At 44.2% G+C, this 27,102-nt stretch overlaps 1 protein-coding gene across 5 annotated transcripts in view; it reads right to left on the minus strand.

The window, feature by feature from the left end:
* The window catches only part of LOC134344194 (ankyrin-2-like), a 978,678-nt gene that overhangs the window by 364,121 nt on the left and 587,455 nt on the right, over window positions 1–27,102 (minus strand). For all 5 annotated transcript variants that reach the window (XM_063043600.1, XM_063043603.1, XM_063043602.1 and 2 more), the window contains 2 exons: window positions 21,515–21,613; window positions 7,459–7,656 (listed from right to left, as the gene is read on the minus strand). In XM_063043600.1, the coding sequence (XP_062899670.1) occupies window positions 7,459–7,656; window positions 21,515–21,613 (297 nt within the window). The remainder of the gene's footprint in view (window positions 1–7,458; window positions 7,657–21,514; window positions 21,614–27,102) is intronic.

Below are 27,102 nucleotides of genomic sequence, written 5' to 3' on the forward strand. Positions count from 1 at the left end.
GTCCACATACTGTGACAGGAATCCATCCTGGACACACTTAACAAATTCTGCCCCATCTCAACCCTTGGAACTAATCAGGTGCCAATCAATATTAGGGAAGTTAACGTCACCCATGATAATAACCCTGTTATTTTTGCACCTTTCCAAAATCTGCCTCCCAATCTGCTCCTCTGTATCTCTGCTGCTACCAGGGGGCCTATAGAATACCCCCAGTAGAGTAACTGCTCCCTTCCTGTTCCTGACTTCCACCCATATTGACTCAAAAGAGGATCCTGCTACATTACCCACCCTTTCTGTAGCTGTAATAGTATCCCTGACCAGTAATGCCACACCTCCTTCCCTTTTTCCGCCCTCTATATCCCTTTTAAAGCACTGAAATCCAGGAATATTGAGAATCCATTCCTGCCCTGGCGCCAGCCAAGTCTCTGTAATGGCCACTACATCATAATTCCATGTATGTATCCAAGCTCTCAGTTCATCACCTTTGTTCCTGATGCTTCCTGCATTGAGGTACACACATTTCAGCCCTTCTACCTTACTGTCTTTACACCGTTTATTCTGCTTCTCTTTCCTCAAAGCCTCTCTGTATGTTAGATCTGGCTTTACTCCATGCACTTCTTTCACTGCTCTATTGCTCTGGGTCCCATCCCTCTCGCAAATTAGTTTAAACCCTCCCGAACCATGCTAGCAAACCTACCTGCAAGGATATTGCTCCCCCTCAAGTTCAGGTGCAACCCATCCAATCTGTACAGGTCCCACCTTCCCCAGAAGAGATCCCAGTGATCTAAAAATCTAAAACCCTGCTCCCTGCACCAACTCCTCAGCCACGCATTCAACTGCCATCTCCTCCAATTCTTACCATCTCTGTCACGTAGCACTGGCAGCAATCCTGAGAACATCACCCTTGAGGTCCTGTTCTTCAGCCTTCTGCCTAATTCCCGAAACTCACACTTCAGGACCTCATCCCTCTTCCTGCCTATGTCGTTGGTCCCAACATGTATCACGACTTCTGGTTGCTTTCCCTCTCGTACCAGGATGTCGTGCACCCGGTCAGAGACATCCCAGACCCTGGCACCCGGGAGGCAACAAACCATGCAGGTGTCCTTTTCACGTCCACAAAATCTCCTGTCTGCTCCCCTGACTATAGAGTCTCCAATGACGACAGCTCTCCTCTTTTCCGTCCCACCCTTCTGCACCACAGGGTTAGACTCAGTGCCGGAGGCCCTGCCACCGTGGCTCACACCTGGTGGGTCGTCCCCGCCAACAGTATCCAGGACGGTAAACTTATTATTCAGGGGAATGGCTACAGGGGTGCTCTGCACGACCTGTCTGCTCACCTTCGCTTTCCCCCCTCTGACTGTCACCCAACGACCTGCTTCCGACAGCCTAGGTGTGACTACCTCCCTGTAGCTCTCATCTATGACTGCCTCATTCTCCCTTATGAGTCGAAGGTCATCCAGCTGCTGCTCCAGATTCCTTACACGGTCTTCCAGATCGCTCAGCCGTATGCACTTCTGGCAGATGTGACTCTGCGGGAGAGGGGCGATCCCCAAGACTGCCACATCTCACATGAGAGGCACATCACCGTCTCAGAGGACATTGTAAAAACTAACTGCGAGCTAGCTTGTCCTCCGCCTCTTCTCGTCGAACCCTCTCGAGTCAAAGCCTCAAAGCTCCACTATTTCACTGGCCCACTCACGCTCTGGCCGCTTTCCACTGGCCATTTAGGACGGAAATGAGGAGGAACTGTTTTTCCCAGAGAGTGGTGATTCTGTGGAATTCTCTGCCCAATGAAGCAGTGGAGGCTACCTCAGTAAATATATTTAAGACAAAGTTGGACAGATTTTTGCATAGTAGGGAAATTAATGGTTATGGGGAAAAGGCAGGTAGGCAGAGATGAGTCCATGGCCGGATCAGCCACCATCTTATCGAATGGCAGAGAAGGCTCATTGATCCAGATGGCCTACTCCTGCTCCTATTTCTCACGTTCTTATGTTCAATGCTGAACCACAATTCCTATTGCAGTTGAACAAATCTATAGGATGAATGGCGAAGAGTTCAATCAAAATTATGTTCCATATTTCATTTTCTAAAATAATTTACACTCCAGAGTTAAGGACAATTCAACCTCAATTATTGAGCTTTAGTTTTCAAATAATATTTAATTGCACATGGTTCGAGTCCAAGTACCAAGCTACTGTAAGCAGTAAAATGTCACTGGAAAATCTCAGGATTTACCCCTGAGTGATGGCAGGCATTGATGATGAAATTCACCATCACTTCTTGTGTGAAAGCATAGCATCTGCCTGTTGTGGAAAAGTGTATTTAAATATCAGGGCACAGAGTATATTTAAATATCTGGCACAAAGCTCTACATCTACTGGACAGCTTTCTTGTACACTTCTGAGATGTGGACTATATAAAATTAGGACCTAAAAGGAATATTTCCACAAAATCATCCAAATCTATTGGCTAGACAAGCTGATAACAAATAGAAGTATCCTCCTATAGGCCAACTTCTTTCCACCGATGCCTTAATTACAGTCCGTTTGATGGGTAATTTCCCAGCTCAATGCTTCTTTATTCTTTACTCCAGAGAAAATGTGTAGAGTTATCACCCATTTATTAATGCCTACCCTACCAATACAGAGCCATAGAGAAGCACAGCACAGAAACAGGCCCTTCAGCCCATTTAGTCCAAGCAGAGACCATTTAAACTGCCTACTCCCATCGACCTGTGCCAGGACTATAGCCCTCCATACCTCTACTATCTATGTACCTATCCAAACTTCTCTTAAACATTGAAATCAAGCTCAGATGCACTATTTGTGCTGGCAGCTCATTTCACACTCTCATGGCTCTCTGAATGAAGAAGTTTCCCCTCATGTTCCCCTTAAACTTCTGTCCTTTCACCCTTAACCTATGACCTCTGGTTGTAGCCCCACCCAACCTCAGTGGAAATAGCCTGCATACATTTACCCTAAACACAAAATAATCTGCAGATGCTGGGATCAAAGCAATACTCACAACATGCTGGAGGAACTCAGCGGGTCGAGCAGCATCCGTGGAAAAGATCGAAAGATCTTTTCCATAATGCTGCCCGAGCTGCTGAGTTCCTCCAGCATGTTGTGAGTGATACATTTACCCTTATCTATACCTCTCATTATTTTCTATACACCTATCAAATCTCTCAATTTTCCACATTCCAACCAGCGGTCCCCAACCACTGGGCCGCAAAGCACGTGCTACCGGGCCGCGACGAAACGATATGATTTGGCAATATGAGTCAGCTGCACTTCTCCTCATTCCCTGTCACACACTGTTGAGCTTGAACGCACGCGAGGCCATTACGCACGCGTCATCCATGTCAGCGCAGGAAGAATATCAACTCCTCGAGCTTGCAAATGACGGCGGGCTGAGAAGTATGTTTGACATAACATCTCTGCCGGCATTCTGGATCAAAGTCAAGGCTAAATATCCTGAGATAGCCACGAAAGCACTGAAAACGTTGCTTCCATTTCCAACATCATATCTCTGCAATGAATGCAACAAAAAGTAAATTGCGGAATAGGCTGGACGTAAGGAACCCCCTTCGAGTATCGCTGTCTCCCATCACCCTTCGATGGCACCGTCTCGTTGCAGGGAAACAAGCCCAGGGCTACCACTGATTCAGCGATATTGGTCTGTCGCAATGATTTTATACGTTCATACGGGGAAAATATGTGCTGTGTATTTAATATCCAAACGTTACTTAAAATGTTATGATGCTATTGACCTATAAGTGACTTATACAATAATTGACTTATCACTATATTCATGTGAGGAAAATATGCGCTGTGTGTTTAATATTAAATTCGTTGGATAAACCCTTTTAGAAACGAAATTGAGTGTACTAGCCACTAAAAAGTGACTTATAGTTGACTGATCTTCTATATTCCGGTCGTGATTAACAACCCCGCCCCCCCCGAACAGAATCGCCAAAAACAATTTGTAGGAAAAAAATCGGCACGTACACGCATGCGCACACAAGTTGCCCGCACAAGGCTTCATGGTAATTCTAGTCTTCCCGGGGTAAACACAACATATTTGACAGTTACTCTTGTCCGTTGGCAAACCTACCCCCCACTCCCCCTGGGTCGGCCGGTCTGCAAGAATATTGTCAATAATAACCCAGTCCATGGTGCAAAAAAGGTTGGGGACCCCTGTTCTAAAGAATACAGTCTTAACATATTCCTTATAACCCAGGTCCTCCAGTCCCAGCAACATCCTTGTAAATGTTTTCTGTACTCTTTCAACCTTGTTTACATCTTTCCTGAAGGTAGGTGACCAAAACTGCATACAATACCTCAAAATAGGCTTTACCAACGTCTTATACAACTTCAACATAACATCCCATCACCTGTATTCAATACATTGATTTATGAAGGCCAACGTGCCAAAACCTTTCTTTACGACCCTATCTAACTGTGATGCTACTTTCAACGAATTACAGACCTGTATTCCTAGATCCTATTGTTTTACCGCACTCCTGAGTGCCCTACTGTTCACTGTGTCAGACCTCTCCTGGTTGGTCCTATATTTTTCAGCCCATTTTTCCAGCTGATGCACAACTCTCTGCAATCCATAACAGCCCTTCTGACAGTCTACTACACCTCCAATCTTGGTTTCATCTGCAAATTTTCTGATCCAGTTAACACATTATCATCCAGCTCATTCCAGTTTTATTATCTCTGGAAATTCCAGATTGACTGAATCAGAATGAATGATGAAAATCCTAATCTTTCCTACAATATAGAAAACATACACAAAGACTTACCTGGATTCTGAAGTTATTATCAAATTGCTGGTAGTGCATGCATATTTGGCTCAAAGGAAATGAAAATTACATTAATGAAAATTACCGCAAGGCTCAGTGCTGGGACCCCAGTTGTTTACAATATATATTAATGACTTGGATGAGGGAATTAAATGCAGCATCTCCAAGTTTGCGGATGACACGAAGCTGGGTGGCAGTGTTAGCAGTGAGGAGGATGCTAAGAGGATGCAGGGTGACTTGGATAGGTTGGGTGAGTGGGCAAACTCATGGCAGATGCAATTTAATGTGGATAAATGTGAAGTTATCCACTTTGGTGGCAAAAATAGGAAAACAGATTATTATCTGAATGGTGGCCGATTAGGAAAAGGGGAGGTGCAACGAGACCTGGGTGTCATTATACACCAGTCATTGAAAGTGGGCATGCAGGTACAGCAGGCGGTGAAAAAGGCGAACGGTATGCTGGCATTTATAGCGAGAGGATTCGAGTACAGGAGCAGGGAGGTACTACTGCAGTTGTACAAGGCCTTGGTGAGACCACACCTGGAGTATTGTGAGCAGTTTTGGTCCCCTAATCTGAGGAAAGACATCTTTGCCATAGAGGGAGTACAAAGAAGGTTCACCAGATTGATTCCTGGGATGGCAGGTCTTTCATATGAAGAAAGACTGGATGAACTGGGCTTGTACTCGTTGGAATTTAGAAGATTGAGGGGGGATCTGATTGAAACGTATAAGATCCTAAAGGGATTGGACAGGCTAGATGCAGGAAGATTGTTCCCGATGTTGGGGAGGTCTAGAACGAGGGGTCACAGTTTGAGGATAGAGGGGAAGCCTTTTAGGACCGAGGTTAGGAAAAACTTCTTCACACAGAGAGTGGTGAATCTGTGGAATTCTCTGCCACAGCAAACTGTTGAGGCCAGTTCATTAGCTATGTTTAAAAGGAAGTTAGATATGGCCCTTGTGGCTACAGGGGTCAGGGGGTATGGAGGGAAGGCTGGGTTCTGAGTTGGATGATCAGCCATGATCATAATAAATGGCGGTGCAGGCTCGAAGGGCCGAATGGCCTACTCCTGCACCTATTTTCTATGTTTCTATGTTTCTATTAGAAACATAGAAAACCTACAGCACAATACAGGCCCTTCGGCCCACAAAGTTGTGCTGAATATGTCCCTTCCTTAGAAATTACTAGGCTTACCCATAGCCCTCTATTTTTCTAAGCTCCATGTACCTATCCAAAAGTCTCTTAAAAGACCCTATCGTATCTGCCTCCACCACCATTGCCGACAGCCCATTCCACGCACTCACCACTCTCTACGTAAAAAACTTACCCCTGACATCTTCTCTGTACCTACTCCCCAGCACCTTAAACCTGTGTCCTCTTGTAGCAACCATTTCAGCCCTGGGAAAAAGCCTGTGACTATCCACATGATCAATGCCTCTCATCATCTTATACACCTCTATCAGGTCACCTCTCATCCTCCGTTGCTCCAAGGAGAAAAGACCGAGTTCACTCAACCTATTCTCATAAAGCATGCTCCTCAATCCAGGCAACATTCTTGTAAATCTCCTCTGCACTGTTTCTATGGTTTTCACATCCTTCCTGTAGTGAGGCGAGGCGACCGTTATGATACGTAGTGATCTGATTGAGGAAAACATTGATCTTTCTGCTGTTAAATCACATGAATCAACTTCCAATGAATTACATGATTAAACTGGAGACATTATTCCTAAAATTAATGAAAGAGAATACATTCTTAAATCGTAAGTAGGAAGATAGGTATTCATCAATTCAGGGAGCAGTAGTAAGTAAAGGTGGAATGCACTGCCAGTGGCAGTGCTGGAAGCGGATACAATGGTGTCTTTTAGGAGCCTCTTAGAAAAATAGAGGGCTATGCGCTGGGGAAATTCTAGGCAGTTTCTAGAGTAGGTTACATGGTCGGCACAACATTGTGGGCTGAAGGGCCTGCAATGTGCTGTAGATTTCTATGTTCTATGTTGGATGTTCTTTGAAGCAGTAATGGTTCTGTGGAATGCTCTGCCACAGACTGTGGTGGAGGTCAAGTCTGTGGGTATATTTAAGGCAGAAGTTGATAGCTTCTTGATCAGCCAGTAAAGGATACGGCGAGAAGGCAGGCATATGGGGTTGAGCGGGATCCAGGATCAGCCATGATGGAATAGCGGAGCAGGCTCAATGAGCTGAATAGCCTGGTTCTTAAAGCATCAGGAATGGAGAGGTAACTGGATTACTCTCATTTTCAATCTGACAAGTTGCTTTGGTTTACAACTAGTATTTCTCAAGCTGGCGTGGAGAATTTTCCAAGCTCATATGTGGAAGGAACTTATTTTATGGGCAAATGAAAGAGAAAGTGAGATAACCAAAGTGACAAAAGAACTGCTTCGTTACTTGATGAATCATGCTAAATTCCAAAATCCAAAAATTGCCAATGAAAAGACCATGAATTATTTTTATCTGCCATGCTAGGATATTCAGTCTGCACAATTTTCGATGCTAAAAGCTGATAAACATATCAATGTTTGAGTATATTATCACAAAGTGAGTCAGTAATCACTGTGTCATTTTATCGCGTTACAGTTCAATATTAGGTCATCATTCCTCTCTCTCAATCCAACAAATGATAATTTACCTTTGTGGCCAATGAGTGTGAAGCACCAGCCTCAAGAAGAATGGAAGCCACATCTTCCTGCCCCTCCCTGGCAGAAATGTGCAGTGGGGTGTAGCCATTTGTGGTGCACGCATCTGGGAAGGCCATGTGCTGCAGTAGCAGCTGCACAATCTCAGTTTTACCCAGCCTGGAGGCAATGTGTAACGGAGTTTGATCCTCCTGCAGATTAAACAGTATAAACAGAAAATGCTCTTTATTCATTACAGGTTTGCGTACACAGTTTAAGCAAACAGAAAAGCAGAATTTAAAATGCGAAATAGATACATTTAAAATGTCAGTTTACAAATAGACAGTAACTATCCATGCTTCAAGTGGTTGAATCTTAAGTCAAAATTTGTATACCAAGTTATTTATTTTATTCAGATCTTAAAAGCAGAATATTTAATTAATATTCCTGACAGTGAAAGTACATTACGATATCTGTGGGAAAGTCTTGAGCCTGACTATTGTCTCACAACACACTGGAGGAACTCAGCAGGTCGGGCAGCATCCGAGGAAACGATCAGTCAACGTTTCGGGCCGGAATCCTTCGTCAGGTTTGTAGAGGGAAGGGGCACAGGCCCTACAAAGAAGGTAGGGTGAGGGTGGGAAGGAGAAGGCTGGTAGGTTCCAGGTGAAAAACCAGTGGGGGGAGAGATAAAGGAGTGGGGGAGGGGAACCTACCAGCCTTCTCCTTCCCACCCTCCCCCCACCTTCTTTAAAGGGCCTCTGCCCCTTCCCTCTACAGTCCTGACGAGGCGTTCCGGCCCGAAACATCGACTCGTCGTTTCCACAGATGCTGCATGACCTGCTGAGTTCCTCCAGCATGTTGTGAGTGTTGCTTTGACCCCAGCATCTGCAGATTATTTTGTGTTTACTGACTGTTGTCTATTTGCCTTGTGGAGGCAAAGAAACTTTAAAATCTGACTTTCAGTTATCATTACTGTTTGGATAATAACATGCTAAGATTTGTGCCATTTTCTCAATAGATCATTTTACAGAAATGGGGGACTGCAAATTCAGTTTCCTTTCTTAAAACACTTGCTTCAAAGTTACTGAGCAACACCAGCAGGGGGTAGATATTTTTACAGCTGACACCATCCCACTGAGCCAGGATAGAGAAAAGAAAGTAACAGCCACAAGTGGAGAATTATAGATTTCTGAAAGCTGTTGGCATTGACAAAATTTTTTCTTTTGCTCAGAACTCTGAATTTAGTCACAAAATACAGGTAATTTTAAGTTACATGTGATTAATTACCCTCATTTTAAAGAAACTGGATTTTTATTCAAAGAGCAAAGGATGCTTTGTCCAGTTACTCAGTAAATAAATCAATTTCATACTTTGATATCTCTTGAAATTGTACTATCTGGATTTTTACTTTGGCATTAGCATCCACTCAACATATTGACTTGTAAATAAATTAGAACAATGGTTTGCAATGAAACTTGGAAACATTTGTCATTACTAAACGCAAGAGATACTGCAGATGTTGTAAATCCAAAGCAACCAACACAAAATGCTAGAGGAACTTAGCAGATCAGGGAGTATCTATGGAAATGAATAGACAGTGAACACTTTGGGCCAAGACCCTTCTTCAGGACTGGAAAGGAAGGGGGAAGAAGACAGAAAAAAAGGTAGGGGGAGGAGAAAGAGGACAATTGATGGGTGAAGCCAAGTAAGTGGGAGAGGTTGAGTGCAGTAAGAGTAGGGAATGGAAGAAACATAGAAACACAGAAAATAGGTGCAGGATTAGGTCATTCGGCCCTTCGAGCCTGCACCGCCATTCAGTATGATCATGGCTGATCATCCAACTCAGAACCCTGTACCAGCCTTCCCTCCACACCCGCTGATCCCTTTAGCCACAAGGGCCATATCTAACTCCCTCTTAAATATAGCCAATGAACTGGCCTCAATTGCTTCCTTTGGCAGAGAATTCCACAGAATCACCACTCTCTGTGTGAAGAAGTTTTTCCTAATCTCGGTCCTAAAAGGCTTCCACTTTATCCTCAAACTGTGACCCCTCATTCTGGACTTCCCCAACATCGGGAACAATCTTCCTGCATCTAGCCTGTCCAATCCCTTTAGGATTTTATACGTTTCAATAAGATCCCCACTCAATCTTCTAAATTCCAACCAGTATAAGCCCAGTTCATCTAGTCTTTCATCATATGAAAGTCCTGCCATCCCAGGAATCAATCTGGTGAACCTTCTTTGTACTCCCTCTATGGCAAGGATGTCTTTCCTCAGATTAGGAGACCAAAACTGCACACAATACTCCAGGTGTGGTCTCACCAAGGCCTTGTACAACTGCAGTAGTACCTCCCTGGTCCTGTACTCGAATCCTCTTGCTATGAATGCCAGCATACCATTCGCCTTTTTCACCACCTGCTGTACCTGCATGCCCACTTTCAATGACTGGTGTATAATGACACCCAGGTCTCATTGCACCTCCCCTTTTCCTAATCGGCCACCATTCAGATAATAATCTGTTTTCCTTTTGTTGCCACCAAAGTGGATAACCTCAGATTTATCCACATTAAATTGCATCTGCCATGAATTTGCCCACTCATCTAACCTATCCAAGTCACCCTGCATCCTCTTAGCATCCTCCTCACAGCAACACTGCCGCCCAGCTTCGTGTCATCCGCAAACTTGGAGATGCTGCATTTAATTCCCTCATCCAAGTCATTAATATATATTGTAAACAACTGGGGTCCCAGCACTGAGCCTTGCAGTACCCAACTAGTCACTGCCTGCCATTCTGAAAAGGTCCCATTTATTCCCACTCTTTGCTTCCTGTCTGCCAACCAATTCTCTATCCACATCAATTCCTTACCCCCAATACCCTGTGCTTTAAGCTTGCACACTAATCTCCTGTGTGGGACCTTGTCAAAAGCCTTTTGAAAATCCAAATATACCACATTCACTGGTTCTCCCCTATCTACTCTACTAGTTACATACTCAAAAAATTCTATGAGATTTATCAGACATGATTTTCCTTTCACAAATCCATGCTGACTTTGTCCGATGATTTCACTGCTTTCCAAATGTGCTGTTATCACATCTTTGATAACTGACCCTAGCAGTTTCCCCACCACCGATGTTAGGCTAACCGGTCTATAATTCCCCGGTTTCTCTCTCCCTCCTTTTTAAAAAAGTGGGGTTACATTAGCCACCCTCCAATCCTCAGGAACTAGTCCAGAATCTAAAGAGTTTTGAAAAATTATCACTAATGCATCCACTATTTCTTGGGCTACTTCCTTAAGCACTCTGGGGTGCAGACCATCTGGCCCTGGGGATTTATCTGCCTTTAATCCCTTCAAATTACCTAACACCACTTCCCTACTAACATGTATTTCCCTCAGTTCCTCCATCTCACTGGACCCTACTATTTCCAGAAGATTATTTAAGTCCTCCTTAGTGAAGACAGAACCAAAGTAATTATTCAATTGGTCTGCCATGTCCTTGCTCCCCATAATCAATTCACCTGTTTCTGTCTGTAGGGGACCTACATTTCTCTTAACCAATCTTTTTCTTTTCACATATCTATAAAAGCTTTTACAGTCAGTTTTTATGTTCCCTGCCAGCTTTCTCTCATAATCTTTTTTCCCCCTTCCTAATTAAGCCCTTTGTCCTCCCCTGCTGAACTCTGAATTTCTCCCAGTCGTCAGTTGAGCCACTTTCTCTGGCTAATTTGTATGCTTCTTCTTTGGAATTGATACTATCCCTAATTTCTCTTGTCAGCCACGGGTGCACTACCTTCCTTGATTTATTCTTTTGCCAAACTGGGATGAACAATTGTTGTAGTTCATCCTTGCGATCTTTAAATGCTTGCCATTGCATATCCACTGTCAACCCTTTAAGTGTCATTTGCCAGTTTATCTTAATTAATTCACGTCTCATACCTTCAAAGTTACCCTTCTTTAAGTTCAGAACCTTTGTTTCTGAATTAACTATGTCACTCTCCATCTTAATGAAGAATTCCACCATATTATGGTCACTCTTACCCAAGGGGCCTCTCACGACAAGATTGCTAATTAACCCTCCCTCATTGCTCAATACATAGTCTAGAATAGCCTGCTCTCTAGTTGGTTCCTCGACATGTTGGTTCAAAAAACCATCCCGCATACATTCCAAGAAATCCTCCTCCTCAGCACCCTTACCAATTTGGTTCACCCAATCTATACGTAGATTGAAGTCACCCATTATAACTGCTGTTCCTTTATTGCACACATTTCTAATTTCCTGTTTAATACCATCCCCAACCTCACTACTACTGTTAGGTGGCTGTACACAACTCCCACCAGCGTTTTCTGCCCCCTAGTGTTATGCAACTCTACCCATATTGATTCCACATCCTTCTGGCTAATGTCCTTCCTTTCTATTGCGTTAATCTCCTCTCTAACCAGCAATGCTACCCCACTTCCTTTTCTTTCATGTCTATCCCTCCTGAATATTGAATATCTAGGAGAAGAGAGAAAGGTGAAAAATTACCAGAGAGATCGATGTTCATGCCATCAGGTTAGAGGCTACCTAGGCAGAATATGAGGTGTTGCTCTTCCAAGCTGAGAGTGGCCTCATCATGGCAGCAGAAGAGGCCTTGGACCAACATGTCAGAATAGCAATTGGGATTGGAATTAAAACAGCCACTGGGAATACCAGCATTTTGCAGATGGAGTGGAGGTGCTCCACAAAGTGGGCCCTCAATCTAACTCAGGTTTCACCAATGTAGAGGAGGTCCCATCAGTAGTACCAGATACAGCAGATAACCACACGAGATTTGCAGGTGAAATGGAAGGGCAAGTTAGGGCCCGGAATGGAAGTGAAAGTGGATGTGAATAGCTTCTTCTGCTTACAGGGCTAAGTTCCAGGAGGAGAACAGTGGGGAGGAATGAATGAGCAAGGGAGTCACAGAGTAGCGATCCCTGCAGAAAACAGAGTGGGAGTGGGGGACAGGTAAAGATGTGTTTGGTGGTAAGATCCCTTTGGAGATGGTGGAGGTTGCAAAGAATGATGTTTTGCTGGATACGGAGGCTCATGGAGTGCTAGGTGAGGAGAAGAGGAACTCTATCCCTGTTAAATTGATGGGAAGGTGGACAAGATGCAAGTGAAGGCAGATATAATGGTGGGAGTAGGGAAACACCATTCTTTGAAGAAGGGGGACATCTCTGATGTCCTAGAAAGGAACACCTCACCCTGGGAACAGATGCGGTGGAGACGAAGGAACTGAGAAAAGGGAATGGCAGTATCACAGGAGACAGAGTGCGAAGAAGCATGGTAAGATATCCGTGGGAGTCAGTAGGTTTATAAAAGATACCCTCCTTTCCCTCCCCCACCTTTATTCTGGATTTTTCTTCCAACATTCCCAGACCTAATGAAAGATTTCAACCCAAAAGATTGACTGATTATTCATTTTCATATGTACTGCCTGACTTGCAGAGTTCCTCCAGAATTTTCTGTGTGTCATTATTAAACAATTTTTGAAAAATACCAATAAATAAACAGTATCAGAAGAGAAAGCTTTCAAATGATTTTCTTACTCCCTCACTTAATGCCACGTTGGTTAAGGTGTCGGGCCACAACTCAAGATTTTTGAAGCAACCTCACTTTTCAAAAGGTTGGTCAATCAAACGCTTCACATTCAAATGAACTAAAACAGCTCACAATATATGTTGCATTTATCATAACTTTTCTGCATTATTCAAAATCTAATTTGTTAATCATAATGAAAGATAGTGAAATGAAAATTCTATTATTGCTTTTCCATTTGAACCTCAATGTATGTATGTTTTGAAATGATCCGCATGATAGCATGTAAAGGAAAGTTTTTCCATTGAACCTTGCTACACCCAACAATAATACACCAACCTCCAATGGAAAGTTCATACAGGCATGTACTTCTATTTTCCCATTGATGGTTAGAAACATAGAAAACCTAAACAGCACAATACAGGCCCTTCGGCCCACAAAGCTGTGCCGAACATGTCCTTACCTTAGAAATTACCTAAGGTTACTCATAACCTCTAATGTTCTGAGCCCCATTTACCTGGCCAGGAGTTTCTTAAAAGACCCTATCATAATCGCCTCCACCACCATCCCTGGCAGCCCATTCCACCCACTCATCACTCTCCGTGTAAAACACTTACCCCTGACATCACCTCTGTACTTCCAAGACCTCTCGTGCTAGCCATTTCTGCCCTGGGAAAAACCTCTGACTATCCACACAATCCATGTCTCTCATCATTTTATACATCTATATCAGGTAAACTTTCATCTTCTGTCACTCCAAGGAGAAAAGGCCGAGTTCACTCAACTTATTCACATAAGGCATGCTCCCGAATCCAGGCAACATCCTTGTAAATCTCCTCTGCACCCTTTCTATGATTTCCACATCCTTCCTGTGGTGAGATGACCAGAACTGAGCACAGTACTCCATTACCTCTCGGCTCTTAAACTCAATCCCATGATTGATGAAAGCCCATGCACCATATGCCTTCTTAACCACAGAGTCAATCTGCACAGCAGCTTTGAGTGTCCTATAGACTCAGACCCCAAGATCACTCTGATCCTCCACACTGCCAAGAGTCTTACCATTAATACTATATTCTGCCCTCATATTACTTTCTCAATAAGCCTTGCATGGGGTACCTTATCAAATGCCTTGCTGAAATCCATATACACTACACCTACAGCTCTATCTTCAACAATGTCCTCAAAAAATTCAATCAGGCTCGTAAGGCACAACCTGTCTTTCACAAAGCCATGGTGACCATTCCTAATCATATTATGCCTCTCCAAATCTTCATAAATCCTGCCTCTCAGGATCTTTTCTATCAATTTATACAAGATATTAAGAGGAATAGATAGAGTGGATAGCCAGCGCCTCTTCCCCAGGGCACCACTGCTCAGAACAAGGGGCCATGGCTTTAAGGTGAGGGGTGGGAAGTTCAAGGGGGATATTAGAGGAAGGTTTTTTACTCAGAGAGTGATTGGTGCATGGAATACACTGCCTGAGTCAGTGGTGGAGGCAGATACACTAGTGAAATTTAAGAGACTACTAGACAGGTATATGGAGGAATTTAAGGTGGGGGTTATATGGGAGGCAGGGTTTGAGTGTCGGCACAACAATGTGGGCCGAAGGGCCTGTACTGTGCTGTATTATTCTATGTCTATGTCTAAAAAACTTACCAAACACTAAAGTAAAACTCACTGGCCTATAATTTCCTGGGCTATCTCTACTCCCTTTCTTGAATAAGGGAACAACATCCGCAAACCTCCAATCTACAGGAACCTCTCCTGTCCTCATTGATGATGCGAAGATCATCGCCAGAGGCTCAGCAATCCCCTCCCTCACGTCCTATAGTAGCCTGGGGTACATCTCATCCAGTCCCGGTGACTTATCCAACTTGATGCTTTCCAAAAGCTCCAGCACATCCCCTTTCTTAGTATCTACATGCTCAAGCTTTTCAGTCCGCTGTAAGTCATCCCTACAATTGCCAAGATTCTCTTCCGTAGTGCATACTGAAGCAAAGTATTCATTAAGTACCTCAGCTCTCTCCTCTGGTTCCATACACACTTTTCCACTGTCACACTTGATTGGTCCTATTCTCTTACGTCTTATCCTCTTGCCTTGGGGTTTTCATTAATCCTGTCCGGCAAAGCATTCTCATGGCCCCTTCTGGCTCTCTGAATTTCATTCTTGAGCTCCTTCCTGCTAGCCTTATAATCTTCTAGATCTCTATCATTACCTAGTTTTTTGAACCTTTCGTAAGCTCTTCTTTTCTTCCTGACTAGATTTACAACAGCCTTTGTACACCACGGTTCCTGTACCCCACTATCCTTTCCCTGTCTCATTGGAACGTACCTATGCAGTACCTACGCAAATATCCCCTGAACATTTGCCACATTTCTTCTGTATATTTCCCTGAGAACATCTGTTCCCAATTTATGCTTCCAAGTTCCTGCCTGATAGCCTCATATTTCCCCTTACTCCAATTAGACATTTTCCTAACTTGTCTGTTCCTATCCAATGCTATGGTAAAGGAGATAGAATTGTGATCACTATCTCCAAAATGCTCTCCCACTGAGAGAACTGACACCTGACAAGGTTCATTTCTCAATACCAGATCAAGTACAGCCTCTCCTCTTGTAGGCTTATCTAGATATTGTGTCAAAAAACCTTCCTGAGCACACCTAACAAACTCCACCCCATCTAAACCCCTTGCTCTAGGGAGAAGCCAATCGATATTTGGGAAATTAAAATCTCCCACCACGACAACCCTGTTATTTTTACACCTTTCCAGAATCTGTCTCCCTATTTGCTCCTCGATGTCCCTATTACCATTGGGTGGTCTATAAAAAACACCCAGTAGAGTTATTGACCCCTTCCTGTTTCTAACTTCCACCCACAGAGACTTCGTAGACAATCGTTCCATGTTTTCCTCCTTTTCTGCAGCCGTGACAGTATCTCTGATAAACAGTGCCACGACTCCACCTCTTTTGCCTCTTTCCCTGTCCTTTCTGAAACATCTAAAGCCAGGCACTTGAAGTGACCATTCCAGCCCCTGAGCCATCCAACTCTCTGTAATGGCCACAACATCATAGCTCCAAGTACTGATCTGTGCTCTAAGCTCATCCGCTTTGTTTCTTGCATTAAAATAGACACATCTCAAACCATCGGTCTGAGCGTGTGCCTTCTCTTCAGTGGTTTGATCGGGGCACGACTGTGCAAGCCCGTGGAGGTCGGCCAGTGAGAACAGCGGGAAGAGTCTAAAAAGAAGACAGATTTACAGAGCGAGCGTCGGAGGAGCAGGCGACGAATTAGTGGGAGACAGAGTAGGAAGGCTCTGGCTATAAGGGGTCGAGGCTAGGTAGGTTATCTGTTTAAAATAAAGACTAAAAGTATGTGTGTGAGGCAGGTTTTCTGTGCTCGGTGTCAGATGTGGGAGGTCCTGGAGACTTCCGGCCTCCCAGACGACCACATCTGCACCAGGTGTGTCAAGCTGCAGCTCCTTCGGGACTGCGTTAGGGAACTGGATATGCAGCTCGATGACCTTCGTCTTGTCAGGGAGAGTGAGGAGGTGACAAGAGAGGAACTATAGGTAGGTAGTCACCCTGGGACCACAGGAGATAGAGAAGTGGGTAACAGTCAGGAGGGGGAAGGGCAAGAAGCAGGTATTAGAGTACCCCAGTGGTTGTCCTTAACAATAAGTATTCCTGTTTGAGTACTGTTGGGGGAGAGGGATAACGGCCTACCTGGGGGAAGCAAGTGGTTGTGCCTCTGACACAGAGCCCTGGTTGCAAGTGGTTGTGCCCTGTGGCTCAGATGGGTAGGGAAAGGAAGAAGGCAGCAGTGATATGGGACTCTATAGTTAGGGGGTCAGACAGGCAATTCTGTGGACACAGGAAAGAAACAGTGATGGTAGTTTGCGTCCCAGGTGCCAGGGTCCTGGATGTTTCTGATCGCGTCCGCAATATCTTGAAGTGGGAAGGAGAATGGGAAGTGGGAAGCAGCAATCCCGAGATTACAAGCTTGGAGGTCCTGCTTCTCAACTTCCTTCCTAACTCCCTGTTGTCTGCTTTCAGGACCTCCTCCTTTTTCCTACATATTGGTACCAACGACATAGGTAGGAAAAGGGAGGAGGTCCTGAAAACAGACAACAGGGAGTTAGGAAGGAAGTTGAGAAGCAGGACCTCGAAGGTTGTAATCTCGGGATGCTGCCTGTGCCACATGACAGTGAGTATAGGAATAAAATGAGGCAGAGGATAAATGCATGGCTGAGGGATTGGAGCAGGGGGCGGGGATTCAGATTTCTGTATCATTGGGACCTCTTCTGGGGCAGGTGTGACCTGTACAAAAAGGACGGGTTGCATTTCAATCCGATGGGGACCAATATCCTGGCGGGAAGGTTTGCTAAGGCTATAGGGGAGAGTTTAAACAAGTATTGCTGCGGGGTGGGAACTGAACTGAAGTGACAGAGAAAAGGGAGGCTGGCTCACAAATAGAGAAAGCTTAGAGACAGTGCGAAAGGGAGGATAGGCAGGTGATAGAGAAGGGATGCGCTCACACCAATGGTTTGAGATGAGTCTATTTTAATGCGAGGAGTATTATGAATAAAGCAGATGAGCTTAGAGTGTGGATCAGTACTTGGAGCTATGATGTTGTGCCATTACAGAGACTTGGATGGTGCAGGGCAGGAATGGCTACTTCAAGTGCCAGGCTTTAGATGTTTCAGAAAGGATAGGGAGGGAGGCGATAAAGGTGGGGGTGTGGCACTGTTGATCAGAGAGAGAGTCACGGCTGCAGAGAAGGAGGAAGTCACGGAGGATTGTCTACGGAGTCTCTGTGGGTGGAAGTTTGGAATAGGAAGGGGTCAATAACTCCTCTGGGTGTTTTTTTATAGACCACCCAATAGTAACAGGGACATTGAGGAGCAGATAGGGAGGCAGATTATGGAAAGGAGTAATAAAAACAGGGTTGTTGTGGTGGGAGATTTTAATTTCCACAATTCTGATTGGCATCTCCCTAGCGTGAAGGGTTTTGATGGGGTCGAGTTTGTTAGGTGTGTTCAGGAAGGTTTCTTGACACAAGGTTTCTTGATACAAAAGGAGAGGCTGTACTTGATCTGGTATTGGGAAATGAACCTGGTCAGGTGTCAGGTCTCTCAGTAGGAGAGCATTTTGGAGATAGTGATCACAATTCTATCTACTTTACCATAGTATGGGAGAAGGATAGGAACAGACAAGTTAGAAAAGTGTTTAATAGGAGTAAGGGGAAATATAAGGCTCTTAGGCAGGAACTTGGAAGCATAAATTGGGAACTGATGTTCTCAGGGAAACGTACAGAGAGATATGGTAAATGTTCAGAGGATATTTGCATGGAGTTCTGCATAGGTACATTCCAATGAGACAGGGAAAGGATGGTAGGGTACAGGAACCGTGGTGTACAAAGGCAGTTGTAAATCTAGTCAGGAAGAAAAGAAGAGCTTATGAAAGATTCAAAAAACTAGGTAATGATTGGAATCTGGAAGATTATAAGGCTAGCAGGAAGGAGCTTAAGAATGAAATTCGGAGAGCCAGAAGGGGCCATGAGAAGGCCTTGGCAGGCAGGATTAAGGAAAACCCCAAGGCATTCTACAAGTATGTGAAGAGCAAGAGGATATGACATGAGAGAATAGGACCAATCAAGGACAGTGGAAAAGTGTGTTTGGAACTGTAGGAAATAGTGGAGGTCCTTAATGAATACTTTGCTTCAGTATTCACTACGGAAAAGGATCCTGGCGATTATAGGGATGACTTGCAGTGGACTGAAAAGCTTGAGCACATAGACATTAAGAAAGAGGATGTACTGGAGCTTTTGGAAAGGATCAAGTTGGATAAGTCACTGACGGGATGCACCCCAGGCTACTGTGGGAAGTGAGGGAGGAGATTGCTGAGCTTCTGGCGTTGATCTTTGCATCATCAGTGGGGACGGGAGAGGTTCCGGAGGACTGGAGGGTTGCAGATGTTGTTCCCTTATACAAGAAGGGAGTAGGAATAGCCCAGGAAATTATAGGCCAGTGAGTCTCATTTCAGTGGTTGGTAAGTTGATGGAAAAGATCCTGAGGGGCAGGATTTATGAACATTTGGAGAGGCATAATATGATTAGAAATAGTCAACATGGCTTTGTGAAAGGCAGGTTGTGCCTTACGAGCCTGATTGAATTTTTTGAGGATGTGACTAAACACATAGATGAAGGTACAGCCTGGATGTAGTGTATATAGATTAGAGCAAAGCATTTGATAAGGTACCCTATGCAAGGCTTATTGAGAAAGTAAGGAGGCATGGGATCCAGGGGGACATTGCTTTGTGGATCCAGAACTGGCTTGCCCACAGAAGGCAAAAAGTGGTTGCAGACGGGTCATATTCTGCATGGAGGCCGGTGACCAGTGGTGTGCATCAGGGATCTGTTCTGGGACCCCTACTCTTTGTGATTTTTATAAATGACCTGGATGAGGAAGTGGAGGGATGGGTTAGTAAATTTTGCTGATGACACAAAGGTTGGCGTGTTGAGGATAGTGTGGAGGGCTGTTAGAAGTTACAACAGGACATTGATAGGATGCAAAACTGGGCTGAGAAGTGGCAGATGGTGTTCAACCCAGATAAGTGTGAGGTGGTTCATTTTGGTAGGTCAAATATGATGGCAGAATATAGTATTAAAGGTAAGACTCTTGGCAGTGTGGAGGATCAGAGGGATACGGTGCATTGGCCTTCATCAATCGTAGGATTGAGTAAAAGAGCCAAGAGGTAATGTTGCAGCTATATAGGACCCTGGTCAGGCCCCACGTGGAGTACCATGCTCAATTCTGGTCGCCTCACTACAGGAACGATGTGGAAACCACAGAAAGGGTGCAGAGGAGATTTACAAGGATGTTGCCTGGATTGGGGAGCTCTTCTTTTGAGAACAGGTTGAGTGAACTTGGCCTTTTCTCCTTGGAGCGACGGAGGACGAGAGGTGACCTGACAGAGTTGTACAAGATAATGAGAGGCATTGATCGAGCGGATAGTCAGGGCTGTAATGGCTAGCTTGAGAGGGCATAGTTTTAAGTTGCTTGGAAGTAGGTACAGAGGAGATGTCAGAAGTAATTTTTTTTACACAGAGAGTGGTGAGTGCGTGGAATGGGCTGCTGGCAACGGTGGTGGAGGCTGAAATAATAAGCTTTTTAAAGAAACTCCTGGATGACTCTTAAGAGACTTCCGGTGTGGTCGCTGGCCACTCGACCATGGTTTTCAGTCGGGCGCTGGACGCTCGGAGAGATTCGGGGGGCGGGGGGGGGCAGGCGCCCGGCGCTCGGCCAGGGTCGTGGTCAAGTAGTCAGCGACCTTGGCCGCCTCCCCCACTGGACTTAGTCTGGTGAGGAGGGTGTGAGGACACCCAGCAGGACTGAAAAAAAACAAGGTCTGACAAAGGGCGGATGAGCTCCTTGTGAGCCAATGGCCATCTTCCGTGGAAGAAATTAAAGCCTCACCACATATCTACGAATCATATGCTATGCACCAAGTTAGAAGAAACACGATGAACTTGGGCGCGGCACTGTGTGCCTGGACCTGCCCAAGGTCTCCGCCAAGGGGCAAGCTTGAAGAAGCGGCTGCGGCTGGAGGCCGACACAGCCTCGGGCTCGAGTTCGGCTGGGGCTATGGCGGGTGGTGCCAAGGCGGCCAGCAAGAACAAGCTGGAGGAGAGGCTGTACTCGGTTGTGTCGCAAGATCAAAGAAGATGGAGGTGCATAGCCGCCAACCCCGGATTCAGGACGGCACCCACTGACTGACTGACTGGATGGCCACATAGAGCTTAGAAAAATAGAGGAGTATGGGTAAAGCCTAGGTAGTTCTTAGGTAGGGACATTTTCAGCACAGCTTTGTGGGCCGAAGGGCCTGTATTGTGCTGTAGATTTTCTATGTTTCTATTACCTGCCTATCCTCCCTCGTGCACTGTCTCCAAGCTTTCTCTATTTGTTCTATAGACTCACCTGTGATTTCAACATAGCCTTACCTGTGATGTAAACAGTACCCTTACTTTGGATTAAGAAAATAAAATGATTTTTCAACCTTTTCATCCTAATTTTGCGCCATGTTCCAGTTTTTCTTCCAAACTCTGGCAGTGAAATGGCTGAATCCCCATGCACCATATGCCTTCTTAACCACAGAGTCAATCTGCACAGCAGCTTTGAGTGTCCTATAGACTCAGACCCCAAGATCCCTCTGATCCTCCACACTGCCAAGAGTCTTACCATTAATACTATATTCTGCCATCATATTTGATCTACCAAAATGAACCACCTCATGCTTATCTGGGTTGAACACCATCTGCCACTTCTCAGTCCAGTTTTGCATCTTATCAATGTCCTGTTGTATCTTCTTTTATGGAAATTACTTTTTCGCTAAAGCTGCAAAGGCCTGTTCATTTGGCAACCTGGCACCACGAAATGTTTTTAAAGTTATACCGGCATCAATAAGGGTATCATTAATAGTGTTATGCTCTCCTATCTGGATGCTTACCCTGGCTTTTGCATCCACCTGGGCCCCATTGCGCAGCAGGCAACGAACAACTTCCACCTGCCCAGCTCGTGCAGCCATGTGCAATGCAGTTTCTCCACGCTGAAGAAAGGAAAAGAATTAATGAATGGGTGGAACAATAAACACATGTCGATATGGCAGGGAACTCAGGCATTATAAAGCTTTGAAACAAACAATTAAATGTAAAAAATGTTTAATTCCTGAGATTTTTTAAATATCACTATTGATATAAAAAGTATACTTAATTGAGTTAACTCGGAAAGCACATAAGTTGGTGAATTCAAAAAACTTCAGTTGAAATGAAATGTGTTTTCTCAGCACAGATTAAGGGCTGGATAGCTACTACACTAGGCAACATAGTCAGGGTAATGGAAAGGGGTGAGAAAGCTGCAAGACCAGATAGGTCCTTCCCCATACCTGAGAGGTAGTGAGGTGGGTAGGTGGAGCAGTGGTACTTTGGTAGAAGAATGAAGTGGGATGGTTTCAGTTAGGCTCTGACCTGGAGTGGAGAGCTTGGTGGATCAACTGCAGTATAGATCTGATATCAGATCAGAATCAGGTTTAATATCGCTGGCATGTGTCGTGAAATTTATTAACTTAGTGGCACCAGTACAATGTAAAATACGATAATATAGAAAAATAATAAATACATATATCTATATAAATAGTTAAATTAAAAATACTGCAAAAACAGAAATAATATAAAGAAAGCGAGGTAGTGTCCAAGGGTTGAATATCCATTTAGTAACTGAATGGTAGAGGGGAAGAAGCTGTTCTTGGATCATTGAGTGTGTGCCTTCAGGCTTCTGTACCTCCTTCCCGATGGTCACAGTGAGAAAAAGGCAAGTCCTGAGTGGTGGAGGTCCTTAATAATAGAAATGCCTTTCTGAGGCATCACTCCTTGAAGATGTCTTGGATACCACGGAGGCTAGTACCCAAGATGAAGCTGACTAATTTTATAACTTTCTGTAGCTTCTTTCCAGCCTGTGCAGTAACAACTCCCCCCTATACCAGACAGTGATGCAGCCTGTCAGAATGCCCTCCATGGTACATCTTAGAAGTTTTCTAGTCTTTTAGGTGACAAACCAAACTTAAGTCCTGGAAAAGGATGGCTTCCAGTGGTGGAATTTTGGGTGAGGCTGGAAAGAGCTGGGGAGTGTCACGCATGTTACTTGTGGGCCTTAGGTTGTGTTGTAAAGACGTGCACCTTCCACTAGCTCCCCTTCAGTCCACTCCCCGTTCCTCATCCATCTCCCCAAGGCTGAGATTGTCTCATTGCAACTGCCTGCTTTCCCGACCCCTGGAAACCCACCACCAGAATAAACATCTGATACGCAGGTGAAATCAGAAGCACTGAAACAACTCACTCCTCTTGTGGATACCACCCATTACATACCCAAAAATATCAGAAATTAGGTAGGTTAGAGTGAACTTTGCAAAATGCGTAAATTTTTTCCTTTAAACTATCCACCTACACCAGAACCCACACACATAGTCATGTTATAATTCATAAGAACACAAGCAAAAAGGAGCAGGAGTAGGCCACCAGGCCCTGCTAACCCACTTCACCAGTCAGTCTCATCTACAGTATGTCAGCCTCAATTCCACTTTTCTACCAGTTACTTGTAACCCTCAGTTCCTCAATTTTACAATCTTCTTCAGTCTATCTCTACCTAAATAGTCCGAGGAACACACAGGAGATCCTGTGGACGTGAATGGAACACCCTGATGGGATGTTGTCTCCCAGATGCCAGGGTCAAGGACATCTTGAATTGCATTCACAGCATTTTAGAGAGGGAAGCAGAGCAGCCAGATGTTTTGTTACATTTTGGTACCAATGACATAGGGAGGAAAAGAAATTAGATCTTGAAGAGAGAATTTAGAGATTTAGGCAGAAAGCTGAGAAGCAGGGCCTCCAGGATAGTAATTTCTGGATTGCTATCTGTGCCATATGCTAGTGAGGGTAGAAACAGGATGACTTGTCAAGCTTTTCTCAAGTATGTAAAAGATAAAAGAGACATAAGAGTGGACATAGGAATGTTAGAAAATGAGGGCAGAGAAATAATAACAGTGGACAAGGAGATGGCAGATGAACTAAATGAGTATTTTGCATCAGTCTTCACTGTGGAACACACTAGCAGTGTGCCAGGTGTTGTGGTGTGTAGTGGAAGAGAGGTGGGTGGAGTTATTATTACAAGGGAGAAGGTGCTCAAAAAGCTGTAAGACCTGAAGATACATAAGTCACCCAGACCAGATGAACTGCAACCTAATGTTTTGAAAGATGTAGCGTTAAAGATTGTGGTGGCATTAGAAACGATCTTTCAAAAATTATTGGACTCTGGCTTAGTGCCAGAGGGCTGAGAATTGCAAATGTCACTCCACTCTTTAAGAAAGAAGGAAGGCAGCATAAAGGAAATTATACACCTGTTAGCCTGACCTCAGCGGTTGGGAAGATGTTGGAGTTACTTATTAAGGGCAAGGTTATGGAGTACTTGGTGACACAGGACAAGATAGGACAAAGTCAGCGTGGTCTCCTCAAGGGAAAATCTTGCCTGACGAACCTTTTGGAATTCTTTGAGGAGATAACATGTAGGATAGATAAAGGGGATGCAGTGGATGTTGTATATTTGGACTTTCAGAAGGCCTTTGACAAGGTGCCACACATGAGGCTGCTTACCAAGTTAAGAGCCCATGGCATTACAGGAAAGTTACTGGCATGGTTGGAGCATTGGCTGATTGGTAGGAGGCAGTGAGTGGGAATAAAAGAATCCTTGTCTGGTTGGTTGCCAGCGACTAGTAATGTTCTGCAAGGGTTGATGTTCGGACCACTTCTTTTTATGCTGTATATCAATGATTTAGATGATGGAATATATGGCTTTGTTGCCAAGTTTTCAAAGACTGGTGAAGGTTACAAAGAAGGGGCAGGTAGTGTTGAGGAAACATGTAGCCTGCAGAAGGACTTAGGACTTAGGAGAATAGGCAAGAGAGTGGCAAATGAAATACAATGTTAGAAAATCCACGGTCTTGCACTTTGGTAGAAGAAATAAATGTGCAGACTATTTTCTAAATGGGGAGAAAATCCAAAAATCTGAGCTGCAAAGGGACTTGAGAGTCCTTGTGCAGAACCCCCTAAAGGTTAACTTGCAGGTTGAGTCAGTGAGGAGCAAAGCAAATGCAATGTTAGTATTCGTTTCAAGAAGTCTAGAATGTAAGAACAGGGATATAATATTGAGGCTTTGTAAGGCACTGGTGAGGCCTCACCTTGAGTATTGTGAACAGTTTTAGGCTCCTCATCTAAGAAAAGATGTGCTGGCATTGGAGAGGGTCCAGAGAATGTTCATAAGGATGACTCCAGGAATGAAAGGGTTATCATATGAGGAACGTCTGATGGTTCTGGGTCTGTACCCACTGGGATTTAAAAGGATGAGGGAGATCGCATTTGAAAGCTTTTGAATGTTGAAAAGCCTAGACAGAGTAGATGTGGAAAAGACGTTTCCCATGGTTTCCCTAGGACACAAGGGCACAGCCTCAAGATAGAGGGGTGTCCATTCAAAACAGAGATGCAGAGAAATTTCTTTAGCCAGAGGGAGGTGAATTTATGGAGTTTATTACCACATGCAGCTGTGGAGGCCAGGTTGTTGGATGTATTTAAGGCAGAGATGATAGGTTCTTGATTGGACATGGCATCAAAGGTTATGGAGAGAAGCTGGGATATGGGGTTGAGGTGCAGAGAAAAGGATCAGCCATGACTGAATGGCAGAGCAGACTCGATGGGCCAAATGGCCTAATTTTGCTCCTATGTCTTATGGTCATATGGTCTTATCTATATCGAATGATCTGACATCCTCCAAACCTGGGACAAAGAATTCAAATGACTGACTACTCTCAGAGAGAATAACTTTCTACATGAATTTGAAATGATGGTTCCCTTATGTTTAGCTTTGTCCCCTTGTTTATGATTCCTCCACTGGTGAAAGTCCCTTCAGGATATATTATCTTGAATAAGATCATCCCTTAATGTTCTAAACTCCAAGGAAAACAGCCACAAAATATCTAGCCTTACAACCTAGGATTAGCCTCGTGGAATCTTTTGGAATGCCTCCAAAGCCATGATATCCTTTTTAAGGTAAGGAGACCAAACCCTGCAGGGTACTTCAGATGTAGGCTCACCAATGCACTATATAACTGTAACTAAGCCTCCCTATTCTTGAACTCCAATCTCTTTGCAATAAAGAACAGCACACCACTTGCTTTCTTAAAGATTTGTTGGACCTACTTTCCAACTTTCTGTGATTCATGCACAGGAATGCTTATAGCCCATCAAACCTCACACTTACTTGCAGTCTATCTCCATTTAGATAATAATTCACAAGATCACCAGTGGTAAAGCTGCTGTTCTATTAACAGTGGGGGTCAGGGAGAGAATTTCATGCATTGGTAGCATCTTTCCTTACAGCTCTGAATCCAAAAAGAACCCTTAAAGGAGCATGACACAACCAGCTACTGAGAAATGATTGCACAATGCAACAAGAGGATGTCTTCCTGACAGAGAAATATGTACAAACTTCTTAAGACCTATGTGTGCAGTACACAACCTCAAAGTATAGAGACAAGGCACGGAAAGAAGTTGCCAGGGATGATTCTGTAGGGACCTAAATGCCCTCTATGAAGGAAACCACTTTACAGCCTGCAATTCAACTAAATACTCCTTCCAGATGTGAGTAGAGAAGTTGCAGTTATCATTAACCCAGGTTCCTTGGGTTGGAAATAAACCTATTCTTGCAATACAACAGGGTGCAGTCTGTGACATTCCTTAGCAGAAAGAGCCATGCAAAAATCCTGAGGCAATGTTTCCAAGACTGAGGGTGGCAGTGACTTCGACGTTGAGAGCAGTGCAGATTTATGTTTGCCTGTTATACAGAGCATCTAGCAAACACAAGCACTTACACTACGTTCGAAGTCAGGATCACTCTGGATTCCAGAAACCTTGCCTCAGGAATTTTGAATTGAAATATGTTATAAGCACACTTTGCTGTTTGTAGAAATCAAGTGAAATGCTGTCAGTAAAATTGGGAACCATTTATTTTGATAAAGGTGTACTTGCTTGTATCTCACTTCATAGGGGAGACACATCACCTTGCAGCCACGTACCTCATCTATTTCTACCAATAGTGGCACCCCATTTTCTCAAATGTTGTTTTTCTCAACTTGATTATTCATTTCTGATTTCATGAACTATTTCTCTATTGAAAGACAATAGTAGTGGCCATTTGATTTTGAACATGATCAAAGTAGTGGGATCTCAGCTTGTGCCAGTCTACTTGAGGTTTGATTGCAGTCTATGACCTCAAAAAAGATGAATCTGATTTTTAAATAACTCTCAGTATTTCAAATGCTATTCTTTCTGTGAGTGAACAGTCCCAGTACTCAGACAAATGTGGCTAATAATCTGGCCAGAACTGAATTGCAGGGTTTAGACAACTGCTGCCGCCATTGCTAGGTACCACAAAGGTGCAGACATAGTGTCAATGTATCTTCTCACCATACTATGCCTTTTCTAGGTATCATGC

Source organism: Mobula hypostoma, chromosome 3 (assembly GCF_963921235.1).
Source record: "Mobula hypostoma chromosome 3, sMobHyp1.1, whole genome shotgun sequence".
Lineage (NCBI taxonomy): Eukaryota > Metazoa > Chordata > Chondrichthyes > Myliobatiformes > Myliobatidae > Mobula > Mobula hypostoma.